At 46.0% G+C, this 20,082-nt stretch overlaps 1 protein-coding gene across 1 annotated transcript in view; it reads right to left on the reverse strand.

Moving 5' to 3' along the window:
• Window positions 1–1,509: 1,509 nt before the first annotated feature.
• Window positions 1,510–20,082, reverse strand: part of LOC311118427 (uncharacterized protein) — a gene marked incomplete at its 3' end in the record, with an annotated part of 30,500 nt that continues 11,927 nt past the window's right edge. Inside the window, exons 2-3 of the mRNA XM_084193230.1 lie at window positions 3,080–5,014; window positions 1,510–1,744 (exon numbers count right to left, since the gene is read on the reverse strand). Of these exons, the coding sequence (XP_084049356.1) occupies window positions 1,510–1,744; window positions 3,080–4,669 (1,825 nt within the window). The remainder of the gene's footprint in view (window positions 1,745–3,079; window positions 5,015–20,082) is intronic.

Genomic DNA, 20,082 nt, shown 5'->3' on the forward strand with positions numbered 1-20,082 from the left:
GTATTTAAAGGGATGGCTTAAGATAAATGTACTGAAAACCCTACTGAATGAAAATGCCACAAGAAAATGTGTTGGCCAGCAAGTGGGAGGGTTTTCAGCGGTTGAATAAAATGTATTCAGCCACACCTGCAGAGCGCGTTACGCGACTGAATAAGGTAAGTCTGAATACCAAATACTGAGAAGTGAGTAAGAAAGGCGCACATTTTCTAAGTCTGAATCGGCCTCTTGGAGACTAGATGGAAGACAACATGTTGATGTCTCGCGTAACTAAGACAACGTCCCAAATGACACCCTATTCCCTATATAGTGCACTAAGTTTTACTAGGGCCCATAAGGCTCTTGTCAAAAGCAGTGCACTATATAGGGAATAGGGTACCATTTGGGACCCACACCAAATGACCCACATCACACATTTAAGTCATTTAGCAGACGCAAGAAAAGAAAGCCTTTTGTGTGTATGGGGACACAGAGGAACAAACATTAGATCAAACCCCTCGGGCAAAAGGAAGAGAGGACCCGAAAGAAAGAAATAATCCAAAAAGAAGGAAGAAGGAGAGAAAGACACAAAGAGAGAGTGAGAGAGACAGAGAGAGAGAGAGACAGAGAGAGAGAGAGAGAGAGAGAGAGAGAGAGAGAGAGAGACAGAGACAGAGACATAGAGAGAGAGCGAGAGAGACAGAGAGAGCGACAGAGAGAGAGAGAGACAGAGAGAGAGATACATAGAGAGAGATACATAGAGAGATACATAGAGAGAGAGACAGACAGAGAAAGAGAGAGAGAAAGAGAGAGAGAGACAGAGAGAGAGACAAGGTTACATATGCTTTCAACTTCCTCTGAGGACACACTGAGAGGGAAGTTGGAGTAAAATTAGACCCCAGACACATGCAAGGTCACAGGCAAACACACACAGTCAGTCTCCCATTTTAAATGGCTCTTAAAAGATGCAGTAGGCTACATGTGGTGAGGGAACATGATGTAACAGACAGAGAGAGAGACAGAGAGAGAGACAGAGACAGAGAGAGAGACAGAGAGACAGAGAGAGAGAGAGAGAGAGAGAGAGAGAGAGAGAGAGAAAAATAGAGAGAGTGAGTTATCTTATGTAACTGTGCAGCACTGAGACAGACCCAAGCAGAAACACACAGTCTGGAGATCCACACGCCCGCCCGCCCGCCCGCCTGCCTGCAACTTGACAAAGTGAAGAAATGACAGTGTAGAACAGACATTGCTGTGTGTGTACAGACTTGAAACTGTGCGTGAGAGAATGTGTGTGTGTGTGCTTGTGAGGTGCAGTGGACCGTGAAAAGCATTTTAACTGTCAGCTCTGCAGTGTCAGAGACAAGGACACTTTAAACACACACTCTGGTTTGGGTGAACAAGACACACACTCGTACGCGCCACACACACACACACACACACACACACAATCAACACAGATCAGATCAAGACAATCAGACAGAAACAAACACATGGAGCAACAGAGAGATCGTGTGTGTGTGTGTGTGTACTCACCAGCTGGCGGACTTGGTCGTCCTCTCGGTGGAGACCCACTCCCAGTGGTCTGGCCGTCTTTCCCCGTCGTAGGAGGAGCAGGAGGGGGCAGCCTGGAGCCAAGACTCCCTCCTACTGGAGCTGGAGAGGTGGGAGACAGGGAGGGTCCCCCAGTGTTGCTCGCTCCCCCGGCCCCCCTGCCCTTGACCTGTGGCAGCTGCCTGGCCGATGAGGTCCCCAGCTTGGAGGAGACCTTCTGCAGAAAGAGCTGTCGTTTAGTTACCGCGTCCCAGCCCATGGGGCCCAGCTCGGAGCTGCGCACCGAGACCATGGTGTTGGCCATTACAGAGTCGGAGGCAGAAATGTGGAAGTAGACGCACACAGGCAGGAGGAGTGAGAAGGAGGGGGAGGAGAGAGAGAGAGGGAGGGAGGAGGAAGGAAGGGGAAATAGGAGTAGGCTGGAACTCTGAGGTAAAAAATGTTGCTATTGTACTACATTCCCTCTGGGATTCACTGCTGGGACCAGTTTCTCTCTCTCTCTTTCTTTCCTCCCTCATTCTTTCCTCTCCCTCTTTCAAATTCCTCCCTCTTTCGTCTTCTATAAACACAGGGCACATATGGAGTGAGTTTGCAGGCGAGTTTTCAAAGAAAATACTTAACTGACTACTATAAATGTTCAGACTATTCTTAGGCTGTTCAGAACAGTTTGACAAATGGCTTTTGCCTTCATATGAGAAGTGTCTGAGAAACAAATCTGTCCTGAGGACAGTTTCAAACTGAGAACAGAATGTGGCGGAACATTCTCAACAACCGACGTGTCACACACACACACAGATGTCAAGACATTCCATAGAAAATGATTGGGCTCGCTGCACTTCATGTTGTCGTTCAACAGAACCCAAAAACAAAACCCGTCTGTGTTCAATGTTCAACAGTATAACTGGTCTTGAAAACGCTCTGCAGTGAATGATACAGTTGACATTTAAACCCAAAGCCCTCTAGCCAGGGATTACTTAAGCCTGAATAACAACATAGTTAAGTCATGTGATGACATGCTCACAGCCAGACTTCAGACTTGCCTGAGCAACTATTCAATCACGCCACTCACAAACACAGGAAGAGTTGAAACCTGTCAATGGTTTTAAAGGAAAAATGCCAGCAAAAAACCACTCCCTCACCTAAAACCACTGCTCCAAACCGTTTAGGGATGAAACCAGCCTTGGGTTTGGTCTATACATGCGTCATATCATCATGATAAAGTACAGTATGTTCCTGGTGACTGCAAAGCTCAGTCAGTTCACTAACAGGCCCTGTTGTGGATACTAAAAATACATCCTTCCTAACTTCTTGGAGGAAATCACTGATCTGACCAAGTTGAATTGGGTGAGGGCAATCTGGTGTGGGGTCTTCTATCATGTGACGTACTGATCAGTGTTTACATCAAGGGAGAGAGAGAGAGAGAGAGAGAGAGAGAGAGAGAGAGAGAGAGAGAGAGCTAGAGACAGAGAGAGACAGAGAGAGAGAGAGAGAGAGAGATAGAGAGAGCTAGAGACAGAGAGAGAGAGAGAGAGAGAGAACACACACTACTTACCGTGCCGTTGCTTCTCCTTTGTTCTGCAGGCGTCTCACCCCCTGCTCCCTCTGTAGTGTCCTCTCTAGTACACCCTCCTGTAGTACCCTTCTCTTCTCCATTTGGGACACCCTCTCCAGGGGTCCTCTGGTGCCCATCCACAGCCAACTCTGAACCCAGAGAGCTGCTGGAGGTGGAGCGAATACCATTGGCTACAGTGCCCGTCCTCCTCTTCTCTGATTGGTTAGAGACTCTGGGCTCAGCGTTTTGATTGGGTCTGGGTTTGGTGCCCGGCTTCAGCGAAGCTACTTTGGTTTGACCCAAAGACGACCTTTGCCTTTTGACTCCGTCTGGGGCTTTCTTTTCATTGGCTGGAGCAGCTTTTCCCTGCGTCTGATTGGCTGTTCTGGGTGCAGAGGTGGGCCTGGACATGATCTTAGACTTGACGTTCTTCAGGTCGGGTTTGGGGAACCTCTTGATGTCGGTCTTACCAGGTTTGGATGTCGTGGTGACTGTTGACTTGGCGATGGCGGCGTTCGGTTTGACCCGAGTTGCACCCGGGTGTTGCTTGGTCTTGCGGAAGCCGGGGCTCGCACCCTGGGACCCTTCGTTTGGAGACTGGGGAACGGTAAAGGGGGACACTGCCAAATCCACACTCTTGGAGACTTGTACTGGGGTAGAGGTCTGGGAGATGACAGTGAAGCCTTGAGAATCAGGAGACACTATAGTCTCACTGAGAATAACCTCTAGTGCCACACCAGGCTCAGTGTCTGCTGTCTCCCCCATGGGGAGAACATCCAGAGGGCAGGCCTCCTCGGGCAGATCCACTCCCACCTGAAGCGCCTCTCTATCGGGCAGACCTGGTGAGTTCCTGCCCCTGGTCTGGAGGTTCTGGAGTTCCATGGTGACGGACCCAGCATGAGGACTCTTCCTCCCCTCAAGGCCCTTACAGAGGTCAGGTAGTGGGGCGGAGAGTGGAGCTTGGATGGGAGCAGTGGTAGAGGGGGAGGCCGTGTCCGAGTCCTCCAGGATGGACACCCCGCTGCTGGGGAGCCGCTCCGAGTCGCTCAGGCTGATTCTCCTCATCACCATGTCCGAGCTCATCGACAGGAACGACCCTTCCTCATCATCTTCAACATCATCGTCACCGGGGATCTCCGTGGCCGCAGAGTCCGGAGAAGAGTCCCTTCTCCCACCGCTGTTGCTCGCCACACTGCTGACGTCATCATGGAGATCGCCCTGGATACCGTTGCTATGCTCCCGTATCCCAGCAATGCTCATGGCGAAGGTCAGGTTTTCGTTCCAGGAGTCCTCATCAGCGTCCACGTAGACGGACACCGAGTTCTCGTTGGATTCCGAGAACTCTGTCTGAGGCGGTTCCTCAGCGGGTGAGACGCCGGCCATTTTGATTTGGGTCGTCATCACGCATTCCATGTCGACGTCCAGGCTGCTCAGACTCTGCAGGGAGTCTGGGGAGGAAGAGGAAGAGGAGGAAGAGGAGACAGGGAAAGCATTGCCATTTTGGTCGCCGGTGCGGAGGAGGGGGAGCCTCATTCCGGAGCTGTTCATGCCCCCGACAGGGACGCGTTCCCCGGGCTGAGACACACTCATCTCTGGCCTGGTCCTGGGTGGTGCGTGGGGAAAGCTAATGCTGCTAACTGCTAAAGACCTCAAAACAAGGTCAAACCGCTGACAACTCCATGCTTACAGCAACTCTTGTTCATCTACGTAGGCAGACGTCTATTGAGGAAGGTGAGTCATTGATTAAAGCTGACTCAGATCAACTCAATACCAGTGATAAGTAGTCAGTGGTCCCTATAGGCCTAGGAGTCACTGGGAGGTAGATATTGAAGTGCACTTTTGGACTAGAAGTGAGGAGTGGTCTCCTTCTAAGGCCCCTTCAACTGACCCCTTAGTTCAGTCACTGGAGTGGAGTCCATACTCTTCAGAGTCCTCCTTTGAAAACACAACGACAAGGAAACACAGGCATCAATATCACATCACAGTTAGCAATTTATTATCTCCAATGCCGATAAGACTTTACTTGACAGTGTCTACGATATGAACATAACAGTTTCATAAACAGAGACAGACAGAGAGAGAGCGAGAGAGCATGACAGAGAGAGAGAGAACTCTGCTGCCCTCTGTTGGTCAAAGATAGGAAGTGATTAAACTGGATATTACACCACTAAAAATGCACTACAACACCACACATTTTAACAAAAGCACCCAGTGTATCAACATAATCTAATTACTTATGATATGGAAACTCATGTAATGCTTGAATCCCAAATTCAAAATAATTTTCTCTTGGAAGTATCTTCAAACAACTGATACCCTGCCATTCATACAGTAGGTGGTATTACAATAAGCAGAAATCTGTTGCCATTTAAACCAATGAGGTCAACCCGCTTAGGACAAAATATTCTCCCTTATTAATGAAACTGGCTTTGATACTCATAACCAGGGGAACAGTAAAGATGCCGGAAAGTTGGTCTCTGTATTTAGTATTGATAGGAGGTGACACTACAAAGAGCCTCACCACACTGTTCCAGAAATGGCCTTTCATAAAAGTTACAAACAACAGCTCTGTCGAAGCTTAGGCAATGTTAGAAAGGCCATAGACGTACAGTAGTGTACGTCCCAAATGGCACCCTATTCCCCATTTAGTGCACTACTTTTGAGCAGGCCCCATAGCGCTCTGGTCAAAGGTACTGCAGAAGGGCAGTGTTTCCCAACTCCAGTCCTCCAGTACCCCCAAAAGCACACATTTTTGTTGTAACCCCGGACAACCACACCTGATTCAACTTGTCAACGAATCATCAAGCCCTCAATGAGTGGAATCAGGTGAGTTTGTCTGGGCGACTACAACAAAAATGTGTGCTTTTGGGGGCACTGGAGGACTGGAGTTGGGAAACTCCAGAATAGGGTGCCATTTGGGACATGCAGTATGAGGGTGAATGCAGAGACAGAGACTAAACTGAACTAAATGGAGAAACAGAAAAGATCGGGGTGGCATTCATTAGGCACCAAACGTCAGAAAAACAGACAAACATGGTAGGACGACCTGAACTAATCCGATAGGAAAACGTTTTGTTACGTTGCGCTTTAATGAACACACCCCAGATATTTTGCACATGATAACGATGAAGAGGAAAGCATGTTTGCTGAGATACTGCAACACCAGATGGAGTCACTTTGCTTTTTCCACGGAAACAACAACAGATATGCAGCAGGTTCCTGAGAGGGAAAGATCCGGAGAGAGAGAGAGAGAGGAACCTCCATTTAGCTAGCGAGGAACGGCTAGCAGTCCTCTGGGAACACGTGTTCTAAACCTTTGGACTACAGATGCGAGAGCTTGGTCTGAACGAGGAACAAACTGCAGCTCCATATCCAATAACTAAGATAGATAGCTTGTGGTATACAGGCTAATAGACTCCCACCTGCCTGTCAGTGTGTGTTAATCTGGGTCAGAGTGAGAATGAGAGGGGCTATAATAAGGATCAGTTTTATTTTCATATCCAGGACAGTGCTGCTTCAATGAATGGCCCAGCGACAATAGGAAGCCTATAGAGCCTATGAGCTCACTACTACACCTAGACAACAGTGAGTGCGACCGATAGTACTGCCTCACCTAGCGTGTTCTCTATAAACTCCACCCCTATTCACCCCAACAACATGGTCAACCCTACTGCACACTCAAACATGATCAACCAACCCAATACTTGTCAGGTTGTCATGGTATGTGAGAATTAGTTCTTAAAGCTGCAATAGGTAATTTTTTGGGCGACCCGACCACATTCACATAGAAATGAAATTTATAGATCTGTCATTCTCATTGAAAGCAAGTCTAAGAAGTGGTAGATCTGTTCTATGTGCGTTATTTCTATGCTTCCCGTTTTTAAGTTTAGTTTTTGCATCTTTTACTTTGGGTTTTGTACACCAGCTTCAAACAGCTGAAAATACAATATTGTTGGTTATGGAAAATATATTTCACAGCGGTTTAGATGGTACAATGATTCTCTATACTTGACTTGCTTGTTTTGTCACATAAACTGAAATGGCGGAGCGATTTCTGCCAAGTGCATCTTTAACTGACTTGCCTGGATGAATATAGGTTGACTAAATAAAACATTTAGGAAGCCATTCATATGCACAATGATGGCATTAACCACTTCATTCAGCAGGCTAATAGGTATTTCTAAATGCCATCACTTTGACATAATGTCATCACGGTTCATCAGATGCGTGGGAAGCAGGTAGTAGCAAATGAAGGGTGTATTCACTGCATCCAGTCAGTGACCATGTCTAACAGTATCCCCTTCCCTCTGCTGTTCTGAGTTGTTACTGATGTGGTGTCTCTTCCCTCTGCTGTTCTGAGTTGTTACAGATGTTGTGGTGTCTCTTCCCTCTGCTGTTCTGAGTTGTTACTGATGTTGTGGTGTCTCTTCCCTCTGCTGTTCTGAGTTGTTACTGATGTTGTGGTGTCTCTTCCCTCTGCTGTTCTGAGTTGTTACTGATGTTGTGGTGTCTCTTCCCTCTGCTGTTCTGAGTTGTTACTGATGTTGTGGTGTCTCTTCCCTCTGCTGTTCTGAGTTGTTACTGATGTTGTGGTGTCTCTTCCCTCTGCTGTTCTGAGTTGTTACTGATGTTGTGGTGTCTCTTCCCTCTGCTGTTCTGAGTTGTTACTGATGTTGTGGTGTCTCTTCCCTCTGCTGTTCTGAGTTGTTACTGATGTTGTGGTGTCTCTTCCCTCTGCTGTTCTGAGTTGTTACTGATGTTGTGGTGTCTCTTCCCTCTGCTGTTCTGAGTTGTTACTGATGTTGTGGTGTCTCTTCCCTCTGCTGTTCTGAGTTGTTACTGATGTTGTGGTGTCTCTTCCCTCTGCTGTTCTGAGTTGTTACTGATGTTGTGGTGTCTCTTCCCTCTGCTGTTCTGAGTTGTTACAGATGTTGTGGTGTCTCTTCCCTCTGCTGTTCTGAGTTGTTACTGATGTTGTGGTGTCTCTTCCCTCTGCTGTTCTGAGTTGTTACTGATGTTGTGGTGTCTCTTCCCTCTGCTGTTCTGAGTTGTTACTGATGTTGTGGTGTCTCTTCCCTCTGCTGTTCTGAGTTGTTACAGATGTTGTGGTGTCTCTTCCCTCTGCTGTTCTGAGTTGTTACAGATGTTGTGGTGTCTCTTCCCTCTGCTGTTCTGAGTTGTTACTGATGTTGTGGTGTCTCTTCCCTCTGCTGTTCTGAGTTGTTACTGATGTTGTGGTGTCTCTTCCCTCTGCTGTTCTGAGTTGTTACTGATGTTGTGGTGTCTCTTCCCTCTGCTGTTCTGAGTTGTTACAGATGTTGTGGTGTCTCTTCCCTCTGCTGTTCTGAGTTGTTACTGATGTTGTGGTGTCTCTTCCCTCTGCTGTTCTGAGTTGTTACAGATGTTGTGGTGTCTCTTCCCTCTGCTGTTCTGAGTTGTTACTGATGTTGTGGTGTCTCTTCCCCGGGTGACCCGGTCTCATTTCTAATGCATGAGTTAGGGCTGGGCGGGCGACTGCAGACCTGAGTGTGTGTGTGTATCACACTGGCCTTATCAAACATGCATTAGCCCGCTGCCGTTGTGGGAACGCTAGCTGACATGTGAGCTGGTACACCTGAGACAGAGTCCAATATAGAGCCACTGCCCTTTGGCATTTACCTCAATCCAGGAGGAGGGAGGTACCCCTGTAGCACTGTACAGCTCTACCATGCTGAGGGGGTGTTAGTGTTTAAGGGTTGTTAGCGCTGAGGTTTAATGTCAAGAGAATTGTGTGTCTCCTATGACAAAAGAGTGTTATGAAGACTTAATGAATGCTATATTTACGCAATAAGGCTTGAGGAGGTGTGGTATATGGCCAATATACCACGGCTAAGGGCTGTTCTTACGCACGACGCAACGCGGAGTTCCTGGACACAGCCCTTAGCCGTGGTATATTGGCCATATACCACAAACCCTGAGGTGCCTTATTGCTATTATAAACTGGTTACCAACGTCTGTCATACCCGCGGTATACGGTCTGATATACCACGGCTGTCAGCCAATCAGCATTCAGGGCTCGAACCACCCAGTTTATATTAAGGTTTAGTTGATTGTCAAGGTGTACAACATTGGCAGCTAAGAGCTGATGTGCAGTCCATCTAAATAAATAAACAATTAAATAAATAAATTAATCATGTGACATGGTGTGATAAATGTCTGTGTGGAAGGAGGGAGGGTGTATCAGTCGGTCAGAGCCAGCTGGAAGTCTCAGGAGCCTTGGTCAGGGACAGGGTCAGACAGGTCTGGACCCGGAGCAATGATGACTGGTCTGCAAACCAACTGGTCTCTGTAGCCGGTAGCTAGGCTCACTGCACGTCGGCAACTGTCATGTAACCTTGATGTACTCCCGAGCATCTGCACTCGTCCTCTGTCATCTCAGTTGCCCTCTCTAAATAAATCAGACCTGTCGTAAAACTGTGCGCGCATGAACGAGCATTTAAAATTTAATGCCCATCTTTCACCTTTTATGGTGACAATAACGCCCTTATTTGCTGTATACTTTGGAAGTATTGGAATTAGGCCAAGACATTTGCTGTAGGCTATCTGACCGTTTCTAAAACAGAAACACAATTGCAAATTGTTGTGGACCTGTAAACAGATAGTTTTAATTCAATAATGTTTAGCATTTACTTTATCCAAACCTAAATATGCTGCACTGCCTGTGAATTCTGAAATATTGGTTTCCTTTGAATTTTTTACAAACTACAGTAGGCCTACTTACAGTGGTAGCCTACAGTCGTGGTCAAAAGATTTGAGAATTACACAAATATTAATTTTCAAAGTCTGCTGCCACAGTTTTTATGATGGCAATTTGCATATACTCCAGAATGTTATGAAGAGTGATCAGATGAATTGCAATTAATTGCAAAGTCCCTCTTTGCCATGAAAATGAACTTAATCCCAAAAATAAAATTTCCACTGCATTTCAGCCCTGCCACAAAAGGACCAGCTGCCATTACATTTACATTTACATTTTAGTCATTTAGCAGACGCTCTTATCCAGAGCGACTTACAGGAGCAATTAGGGTTAAGTGCCTTGCTCAAGGGCACATTTACGTCATTTAGCAGACGCTCTTATCCAGAGCGACTACAAATTGGTGCATTCACCCTATAGCCAGTGGGATAACCACTTTACAATTATACTTTTTTTTTTTTTGGGGGGGGGGGGGGGGGGGGGGGGGTAGAAGGATTACTTTATCCTATCCCAGGTGTTCCTTAAAGAGGTGGGGTTTCAAATGTCTCCGGAAGGTGGTGAGTGACTCCGCTGTCCTGGCGTCGTGAGGGAGCTTGTTCCACCATTGGGGTGCCAGAGCAGCGAACAGCTTTGACTGGGCTGAGCGGGAACTATGCTTCCGCAGAGGAAGGGGAGCCAGCAGGCCAGAGGTGGATGAACGCAATGCCCTCGCCTGGGTGTAGGGACTGATCAGAGCCTGAAGGTACGGAGGTGCCGTTCCCCTCACTGCTCCATAGGCAAGCACCATGGTCTTGTAACGGATGCGAGCTTCAACTGGAAGCCAGTGGAGTGTGCGGAGGAGGGGGGTGACGTGAGAGAACTTGGGAAGGTTGAACACCAGACGGGCTGCGGCATTCTGGATGAGTTGTAGGGGTTTAATGGCACAGGCAGGGAGCCCAGCCAACAGCGAGTTGCAGTAATCCAGACGGGAGATGACAAGTGCCTGGATTAGGACCTGTGCCGCTTCCTGTGTAAGGCAGGGTCGTACTCTCCGAATGTTGTAGAGCATGAACCTGCAGGATCGGGTCACCGCCTTGATGTTGGCGGAGAACGACAGGGTGTTGTCCAGGGTCACGCCAAGGCTCTTCGCACTCTGGGAGGAGGACACAACGGAGTTGTCAACCGTGATGGCGAGATCATGGAACGGGCAGTCCTTCCCCGGGAGGAAGAGCAGCTCCGTCTTGCCAGGGTTCAGCTTGAGGTGGTGATCCGTCATCCATACTGATATGTCGGCCAGATTCATGTCAGTGATTCTCTCGTTAACACAGGTGAGAGTGTTGACGAGGACAAGGCTGGAGATCACTCTGTCATGCTGATTGAATAACAGACTGGAAGCTTTAAAAGGAGGGTGGTGCTTGAAATCATTGTTCTTCCTCTGTTAACCATGGTTACCTGCAAGGAAACACGTGCCGTCATCATTGCTTTGCACAAAAAGGGCTTCACAGGCAAGGAGATTGCTGCTAGTAAGATTGCACCTAAATCAACCATTTATCGGATCATCAAGAACTTCAAGGAGAGAGGTTCAATTGTTGCGTCAGGGCGCCCAAGAAAGTCCAGCAAGCGCCAGGACCGTCTCCTAAAGTTGATTCAGCTGCGGGATCGGGGCACCACCAGTGCAGAGCTTGCTCAGGAATGGCAGCAGGCAGGTGTGAGTGCATCTGCACGCACAGTGAGGCAAAGACTTTTGGAGGAAGGCCTGGTGTCAAGAAGGGCAGTGAGGAAGCCACTTCTCTCCAGGAAAAACATCAGGGACAGACTGATATTCTGCAAAAGGTACAGGGATTGGACTGCTGAGGACTGGGGTAAAGTCATTTTCTCTGATGAATCCCCTTTCCGATTGTTTGGGGCATCCGGAAAAAAGCTTGTCTGGAGAAGACAAGGTGAGCGCTACCATCAGTCCTGTGTCATGCCAACAGTAAAGCATCCTGAGACCATTCATGTGTGGGGTTGCTTCTCAGCCAAGGGAGTGGGCTCACTCACAATTTTGCCTAAGAACACAGCCATGAATAAAGAATGGTACCAACACATCCTCAGACAGCAACTTCTCCCAACCATCCAAGAACAGTTTGGTGACGAACAATGCCTTTTCCAGCATGATGGAGCACCTTGCCATAAGGCAAAAGTGATAACTAAGTGGCTCGGGAACAAAACATCGATATTTTGGGTCCATGGCAAGGAAACTCCCCAGACCTTAATCCCATTGAGAACTTGTGGTCAATCCTCAAGAGGCGGGTGGACAAACAAAAACCCACAAATTTTGACAAACTCCAAGCATTGATTATGCAAGAATGGGCTGCCATCAGTCAGGATGTGGCCCAGAAGTTAATTGACAGCATGCCAGGGCGGATTGCAGAGGTCTTGAAAAAGAAGGGTCAACACTGCAAATACTGACTCTTTGCATAAACTTAATGTAATTGTCAATAAATGCCTTTGACACTTATGGAATGCTTATAATTATACTTCAGTATACCATAGTAACATCTGCCAAAAATATCTAATAACACTGAAGCAGCAAACTTTGTGAAGACCAATACTTGTGTCATTCTCAAAACTTTTGACCACGACTGTACACACTTCAATTCAAAAGATCAACTGTCTGTTCACCTGTTAAATTCTACTGTCTGTTATAAACCGCGCTACCTTTCGGATGCATAGAGCAAAAACGTTTAATTGTAATAGCCTATCTAATAGGCCCAATTAAATTAGAGATGCGCATGGTAATTTGTTGTATGGCTACTTCGGGAATATGAACTCTTGGCCAGAAAAGGTGAGGAATTTATTCTGCAATGGTTATTTATTATGCTTATAAATGAAATGTTGTCTAGGCTACTCGAGAAATGTGACATTACAGTAGGCTATTCAGACGTAGCCTGAAAAAATCTATGGAAAAGGTGAACCGTCTGTTCTACTGTTAAACTGCACTTCGGATCGGATTGGATCGGATAGAGCAAAATACTTTAAAATACCGTCCGAGATGGTATATTGTAGGCCGATAGTGAGAAAATACAAATAATTTATACTGCAATGATCATGGAAATGACATAGATTTCTAATTATTTTAGAATGCAAAGATAAAAGAAATCGATTTTACGCTCATCTCACTAACAGACAATAACTGCATCTGGTTATTCTATTTAGCTAGCTGTTTTTTGGTTATTCATAAGTCAGGTAGCTTAGTGGTTAAGAGCGTTGTGGCAGTAACCGAAAGGTCGCTGGTTCTAATCCAGAGCCGACTAGGTGAAAAATCTGTCGATGTGCCCTTGAGCAAGGCACTTAACCCTAATTGCTCCTGTAAGTCGCTCTGGATAAGAGCGTCTGCTAAATGTCAAATGTAATATATTCCTGCACTAGGTTACCTTTACCTTTTTGCAATGGAACACTTCAACCACTACAAACTGTGTGTACACATGGTCTAAAGTTTGTGGGAGGATATTTTTTATAAATGCCAACTTGGCGCACGCATGTTTTGGGGCATATTTTATGCGTACACAACGTTTATAAATGAGGCCCCTGGGGAGTAAGAATTTCAACAAGCATACTTACTTAATTTACAGACTACCATGCCGACCACACTAAAAGTGCACGGTTAGGTTCGGCACCATAGTGTGAAGTTCAAGTAGAATTGACCTCTTAGAAAGAGACTGCAGCACTCCACAATGTACGATCCAGTGGATCCTTACATATCATTGGATCAACTCCATTTAGTAACAGTGATTCCCACACTCCAATGACATCCCCCCATCTCTACACACTAGCCTATGCAGGATCATTATAATTAAGGAAACAGCGAGCGGCACGTTTGGTCACAAATGGTACCCTATTCCCTATATAGTGCACTACTTTTGACCAGAGCGCTGTGGGTAACCCTATGGGCCCTGGTCAAAAGTAGTGCACTTAGGGAGTAGGGTGCCATTTGCGACTCAGCCTGACTTCCTGGGCTTCAGTCAGAGCTGCGTTCCCCACATCTAAGAGTTGGTGTCCGTTCACGTTATGCTCTTAGGTCTTTGTCCCCCGGGGGGTTATGGGTAAATGTACACGCGTGGTGATTGTTGGAGGGGGGAGAGAGACCCTGCCGCGCTTTAGTGCACGCCTGTCGAGTACTATAAAGAGAGGGATGGAGAGGTGGAGGGGAAGTTGAGAGATTCAGAGGTTTAAAAAAGGCACCACTGCACTGAACTATTAGCCTAGAACTCATAACCTAACTAGGTAGGAAAACTAGAAAAGGTACGCAAGCCAACTTTAGATTGAGACAACATGACAGACTTAGCAGAGGTAGCATCACATTTTTGTATTTATTTTATTTAACTAGGCAAGTCAGTTAAGAACAAATTCTTATTTACAATGACGGCCTACCAAAAGGCAAAAGGCCTCCTGCGGGGACGGGGGCTGGGATTAAAAAAAAATATATATAAATATAGGACCAAACACACATCAAAACAAGAGAGACAACACAACAACATAAAGAGAGACCTAAGACACCAACATAGCATGGCAGCAACACACGACAACACAGCAAGGTAGCAACCCAACATGAAAACAACATGGTAGCAACACAACATGGCAGCAGCACAACATGGTAGCTGCACAAGACATGGTACAAACATTATTGGGCAGACAACAGCACAAAGGGCAAGAAGGTAGAGACAACAATACATCACACGAAGCAGCCACAACTGTCAGTAAGAGTGTTCATGATTGAGTCTTTGAATGAAGAGATTCAATCATGGACAATCTTACTGACAGTTGTGGCAGCTTCGAGTGATGTATTGTTGACAGACTTTGCAAAGGTAACTTCAACAATAAGCTTTAAGGTAATCTTTAAGTGTCAATAGGAGATTGGGTATCAAAAACAGACACTATCCGAGTTGCCGTGTAGACACACACACACACACACACACACGTACACACACACATACATATGGAGCCTAGATGGATGGTGATGATGTTTAGTAAGGAATTGAGAGTGAGGGTTTTAAACACTACCCATTAGATAATGTTGGCAGTGGGGGAGAGTGCAGGTCTCTCTCTCCATCTTGCCCTGTTCCAGAACACAGCAGAGCTGCTAATAGATGACAACTCATCCGGAACAACAAGGAACTAAGACACCCGGAGAGAGAGGAGACTGTGGGCCACACACACACACACACACAGGCACACACACACACGGTCTTCCTGCCGGTCTGCTACAGTGTAATCATGTAAATATGACACTTTATCCACAACTGGTATTACAGTGGTGCAAGAGTTCACTAACCAGGAAGTAACCTTTAACGTGATTGGTTTAATTTGACTATTGGTCAAATGGCAGTAATGGAGTACATTGAAAACAAACTCCAGCACACTGACGATCTTGATGCTCCACACACAGATTTAATCGATGGTTATACCAACCACTTCGGTCTCAATAGACCTCCATAAATAATAAACTATAACACAGGCTAAAGTCACACAGCGTTGGTCCAAATCATTACTATAACATAGACTAAAGTCACACAGCGTTGGTCCAAATCATTCCTATAACACAGGCTAAAGTCACACAGCATTGGTCCAAATCATTCCTATAACACAGGCTAAAGTCACACAGAGTTAGTCCAAATCATTCCTATAACACAGGCTAAAGTCACACAGCGTTGGTCCAAATCATTCCTATAACACAGGCTAAAGTCACACAGCGTTGGTCCAAATCATTCCTATAACACAGGCTAAAGTCACACAGCGTTGGTCCAAATCATTACTATAACACAGGCTAAAGTCACACAGCGTTGGTCCAAATCATTACTATAACACAGGCTAAAGTCACACAGCGTTGGTCCAAATCATTCCTATAACACAGGCTAAAGTCACACAGCATTGGTCCAAATCATTCCTATAACACAGGCTAAAGTCACAAAGCATTGGTCCAAATCATTCCTATAACACAGGCTAAAGTCACAAAGCATTGGTCCAAATCATTACTATAACACAGGCTAAAGTCACACAGCGTTGGTCCAAATCATTACTATAACACAGGCTAAAGTCACACAGCATTGGTCCAAATCATTCCTATAACACAGGCTAAAGTCACACAGCGTTGGTCCAAATCATTACTATAACACAGGCTAAAGTCACACAGCGTTGGTCCAAATCATTACTATAACACAGGCTAAAGTCACACAGCATTGGTCCAAATCATTCCTATAACACAGGCTAAAGTCACACAGCGTTGGTCCAAATCATTCCTATAACACAGGCTAAAGTTACACAGCATTGGTCCAAATCATTCCTATAACACAGGCTAAAGTCACACAGCATTGGTCCAAATCATTCCTATAACACAGGCTAAAGTCACACAGCGTTGGTCCAAATCATTCCTATAACACAGGCTAAAGTCACACAGCATTGGTCCAAATCATTCCTATAACACAGGCTAAAGTCACACAGCGTTGGTCCAAATCATTCCTATAACACAGGCTAAAGTCACACAGCGTTGGTCCAAATCATTCCTATAACACAGGCTAAAGTTACACAGCATTGGTCCAAATCATTCCTATAACACAGGCTAAAGTCACACAGCATTGGTCCAAATCATTCCTATAACACAGGCTAAAGTTACACAGCGTTGGTCCAAATCATTACTATAACACAGGCTAAAGTCACAAAGCATTGGTCCAAATCATTACTATAAACACAGGCTAAAGTTACACAGCGTTGGTCCAAATCATTCTCCTACAAGATTCCCCCCTACATTGTAATCTTCACAGTACGACAGTAAATTTAATGATTTAATTTAATGTAATATTGACCAAGACTGGGAAGATTGAGACATGTAGTGAAAATTATATGATAAAAGTAAACCTAGGGATTTTAAATATCCCAAATGACTGTGTTAGTGCCAGTGGTCATACCGTAGCCTACCTCCCAAGGCTCCTGGACACTACGCAATCAGACCAAACAACGACATCACTTCCTGTTGGAGCCGAGACTCAAACTTTGGCAGTTACTTCAGCATCTATGCCTAACTATTGCATAACGTCATTTGAAGATCACGGAATGAAAAAATAAAATAGGTCAAAGTAATGCCATTAGCAAACCCATACAGGAAAATATCAAAACTTCTATAATGAACCTTCCTCTCTCGTCATCCCCCTCTACAGACTCAACAGAAAACATGCCTCTCATTCCAGGAAGATTAGTCTAGGTTTCCTCTTTACTCAGGTTGGTTGTCATGCACTTGTAAGGCTAACGACACCTTGCTTTCACCGTCACTAATCTGACTGGAGATCAGAACAGCCCTAAAGCTTGTTCCACAGCGTCCGCAGTTGCCCTAACCCTCAGTCAGTCAGTCAGTCAGTCAGTCAGTCAGGGCTTCGGGGTACAGCAGCTCCAGAAAGGGAGGCTGGGAATGCTCTTTCCCTGTTGGGGAACATTATACATCTATTCACAACTATATCTATTCATCCACTCTCTCCCTCCCCCTCTTCCTCCCTCCCTCTCCTCCTCCCTCTCCTCTCTTGTGTCTGGTGGAAACAGCATCAGCCGGAGGAATGGTGCAGTGTTCCTGTAGGATTAGCAGCTGGTTGGGTCACCTCCCTGTGTGTGTCTGTAGCTATTCCGTGGGCTATAATCACCCTCACACTGGTCAGTGCCAGCCACAGCTTATTCCATTACGTCCTGTTGGAAGCTACTAAGCCTACTCAGCTCTTTCCTATTGGGGTATTCATTCATATTTTAAATACAACACATGGTCCTTTCTCCGATTAAACCATTGTTTAATGGATAAGCCATTCATATTTTTCAGCTTAGACTTTCCATGCGAGGCATCAAAGATCACAGTAAAGGCACAATCAATACTTGTCATCACTGGCTGATTTACGTCAATGTTACCAGACTTTACAACAGTCATAGAAATCTTTACATATGCTTGGTTACAACACCTGTACTTTCCCATAATTTCAACAAATCAGAAACGGAACAAAATTACCCAACGTGTTGATTACATTCAATGTTAACTACCTTTTCAATAAATCCATATCTCTGCTCACTGATACTTGCTGAGAAGTGCACAGCACAGCAGATCTATCTGATATGCACACCTTATCCTCATGGGAACAAATCTTGGTCAGGCCTTTGCTTTCCTCTGTATCACACCATGTCTACTGATATCAGACTGTACCTTGAAGCTCTGCATTTCAACCCTCCCCTCGGCAGCTCCACTGCCTGTCTGAACTAAAACTCACCCTGAGCTCCTTCATTATTGACATGTCGGTAATCATGTCAATTCATCGTTAATGCGTCTCACGGCAATAGATCCTGGCTTCCCTATGGCTGTGGTAACAATAGAATGATTAGATACTTAGGCTCGATTTCTATGGTGCCAACAGGCTCTGTCTAATCAGGAAGGCAGACGGCACCAGGGAATGAAAATGAAGAAACAGTCAGATGCTTCATAATACCCTGTGTCTTTCCATTCCTAGGACAGCACCTCGGTCTAGCTGAGAACGCTGTCAGAACAAAAGTGGTTGCCATAGGAATGAGTAGCGTGCTAGGTCACCCACAGACAAGGACGAGACGTTTCAGGAGAACGGTACCCTATCAGAATACAAACATCGCTGTATCTGTGGGGTCGGAAAGGAACAAGTGCTTCTACAGACTGTGTGTGTGTGTGTGCGTGTGTGAAATCTCACACCGTTTTAAGAGGCAGACAGTATTTGGAGTGTTTGTGTGTGAATGCGACACTCTCTGACTGTTAAGGAGTGCGTGTGTGTGCACGTCACACCGTTTGCCCCCGGCGACATCATTAACGAGTGTGTTGACCCTGTTTATTTAGCCCTGTGCTGTGTAACAGTGACGAGTGTCCCGGCCACACACACACACACCCAATCAATCTAGTCTCTTAATAACGTCAGAGAGAGGTGCTGGATAGCTGCCAAACCAGCTACCTACAGAGCAGAACATTACAGTACAGAGCTTATAGCTAATATATGGATCAGACTGCAACTTTATACAATTCACCATACATGCAGATGGAATCCATGCCCCTAGGCAGGCTGATTAAAAACAATTTATGCTCAGTCAGTCTGTTAAAAACAATTGATGCACAGTCAGTCTTATGTGACATGCTAATAAAGGACATCAATCTCATGTACAGGAGAGTCAATATTAAGTTATAGCTAACTACTACAACAGTACTGGTGCCAGGTAACCTAGCAGTTAAGAACATTGGCCAGCAACCTCGAATCCCCGAGCTGACTGAGTGAAAAATCTGTCGATGTGCCCTTGAGCAAGGTACTTAACCCTGATTGCTCTGGATAAGAGCATCTGCTAAATGACTCAAATGTCAAATGTACTGGAACATAGGTTAATTATGTAAAATCAGTAATAACATCCTGAACAACTTGTTTCAGTTCAAAACTTTTATCCAAATACCCAGGCTGAAATCAGACTGAAATATGCCCCCGAGTCAAGACAAAGTTAACATGTAAAGCTATCTACCTCCACACACACAACTCCATCATACAAAGTACTGTTGGTCCAGCCATGACTTACCCAGATATCCAGCCCCTCTGTAAGCTGAGAGAAAACACAGCCAGAATGGTGCTGCTTCTCCTTTTACACACTCCCTCTTTTTCCTAGCGCTCACTTAGCGCTCTCCCATGAACGCTCCCACACACACACACACACACACGCGCTGCTGCGCAGTTAATGTGGTGGTAGAGTTGTCCCCGCCATGTCCGATACTATCAGTGTTCTACTCATACTGCCGAGGTTCAGAGAGAGAGAGAGGGAACCACCCCTCCCCTTCGGTTCTGAAGCTCAGCTAGGCGGTGCTGCAGTAACTAACCCCACAGCTTCTCAGAGAGAGAGAGAGAGAGGGAGGGGGGAGTAGTGTGTTTGTGTGTGTAAGGCAGCCGTGGAATGTGTTTTCCCCCTTACGGTGAGCACCTCATGCCAGCAGCAGCAGCTCTCCTCGACTTGCTCCACGACACACACACACTTCCAGCACGTGCATACACACACACCTCCTCCTAAAGCACACACACAGCCAGCCATGTTCAAGATCTAACTTAGAGTGGGAGGGGAGAGTTCAGTTATGTTGACACTGTTGGAGAGAAGTGTGTGTGTGAGTGAGTGAGTGAGTGAGTGAGTGAGTGAGTGCAGGTAACCACCCCCTCCCCCCTCCCAAAGTGGGAAGAGCCTGTTCCCACCAAGCCAAATCAGCATTCACTGTTGCTAAGCAGCCAAAGTCTCCCAC

The sequence above is a fragment of the Coregonus lavaretus genome, assembly GCF_964263955.1.
Source record: "Coregonus lavaretus genome assembly, contig: HAP1_SCAFFOLD_2908, whole genome shotgun sequence".
Classification (NCBI taxonomy): Eukaryota; Metazoa; Chordata; class Actinopteri; order Salmoniformes; family Salmonidae; genus Coregonus; species Coregonus lavaretus.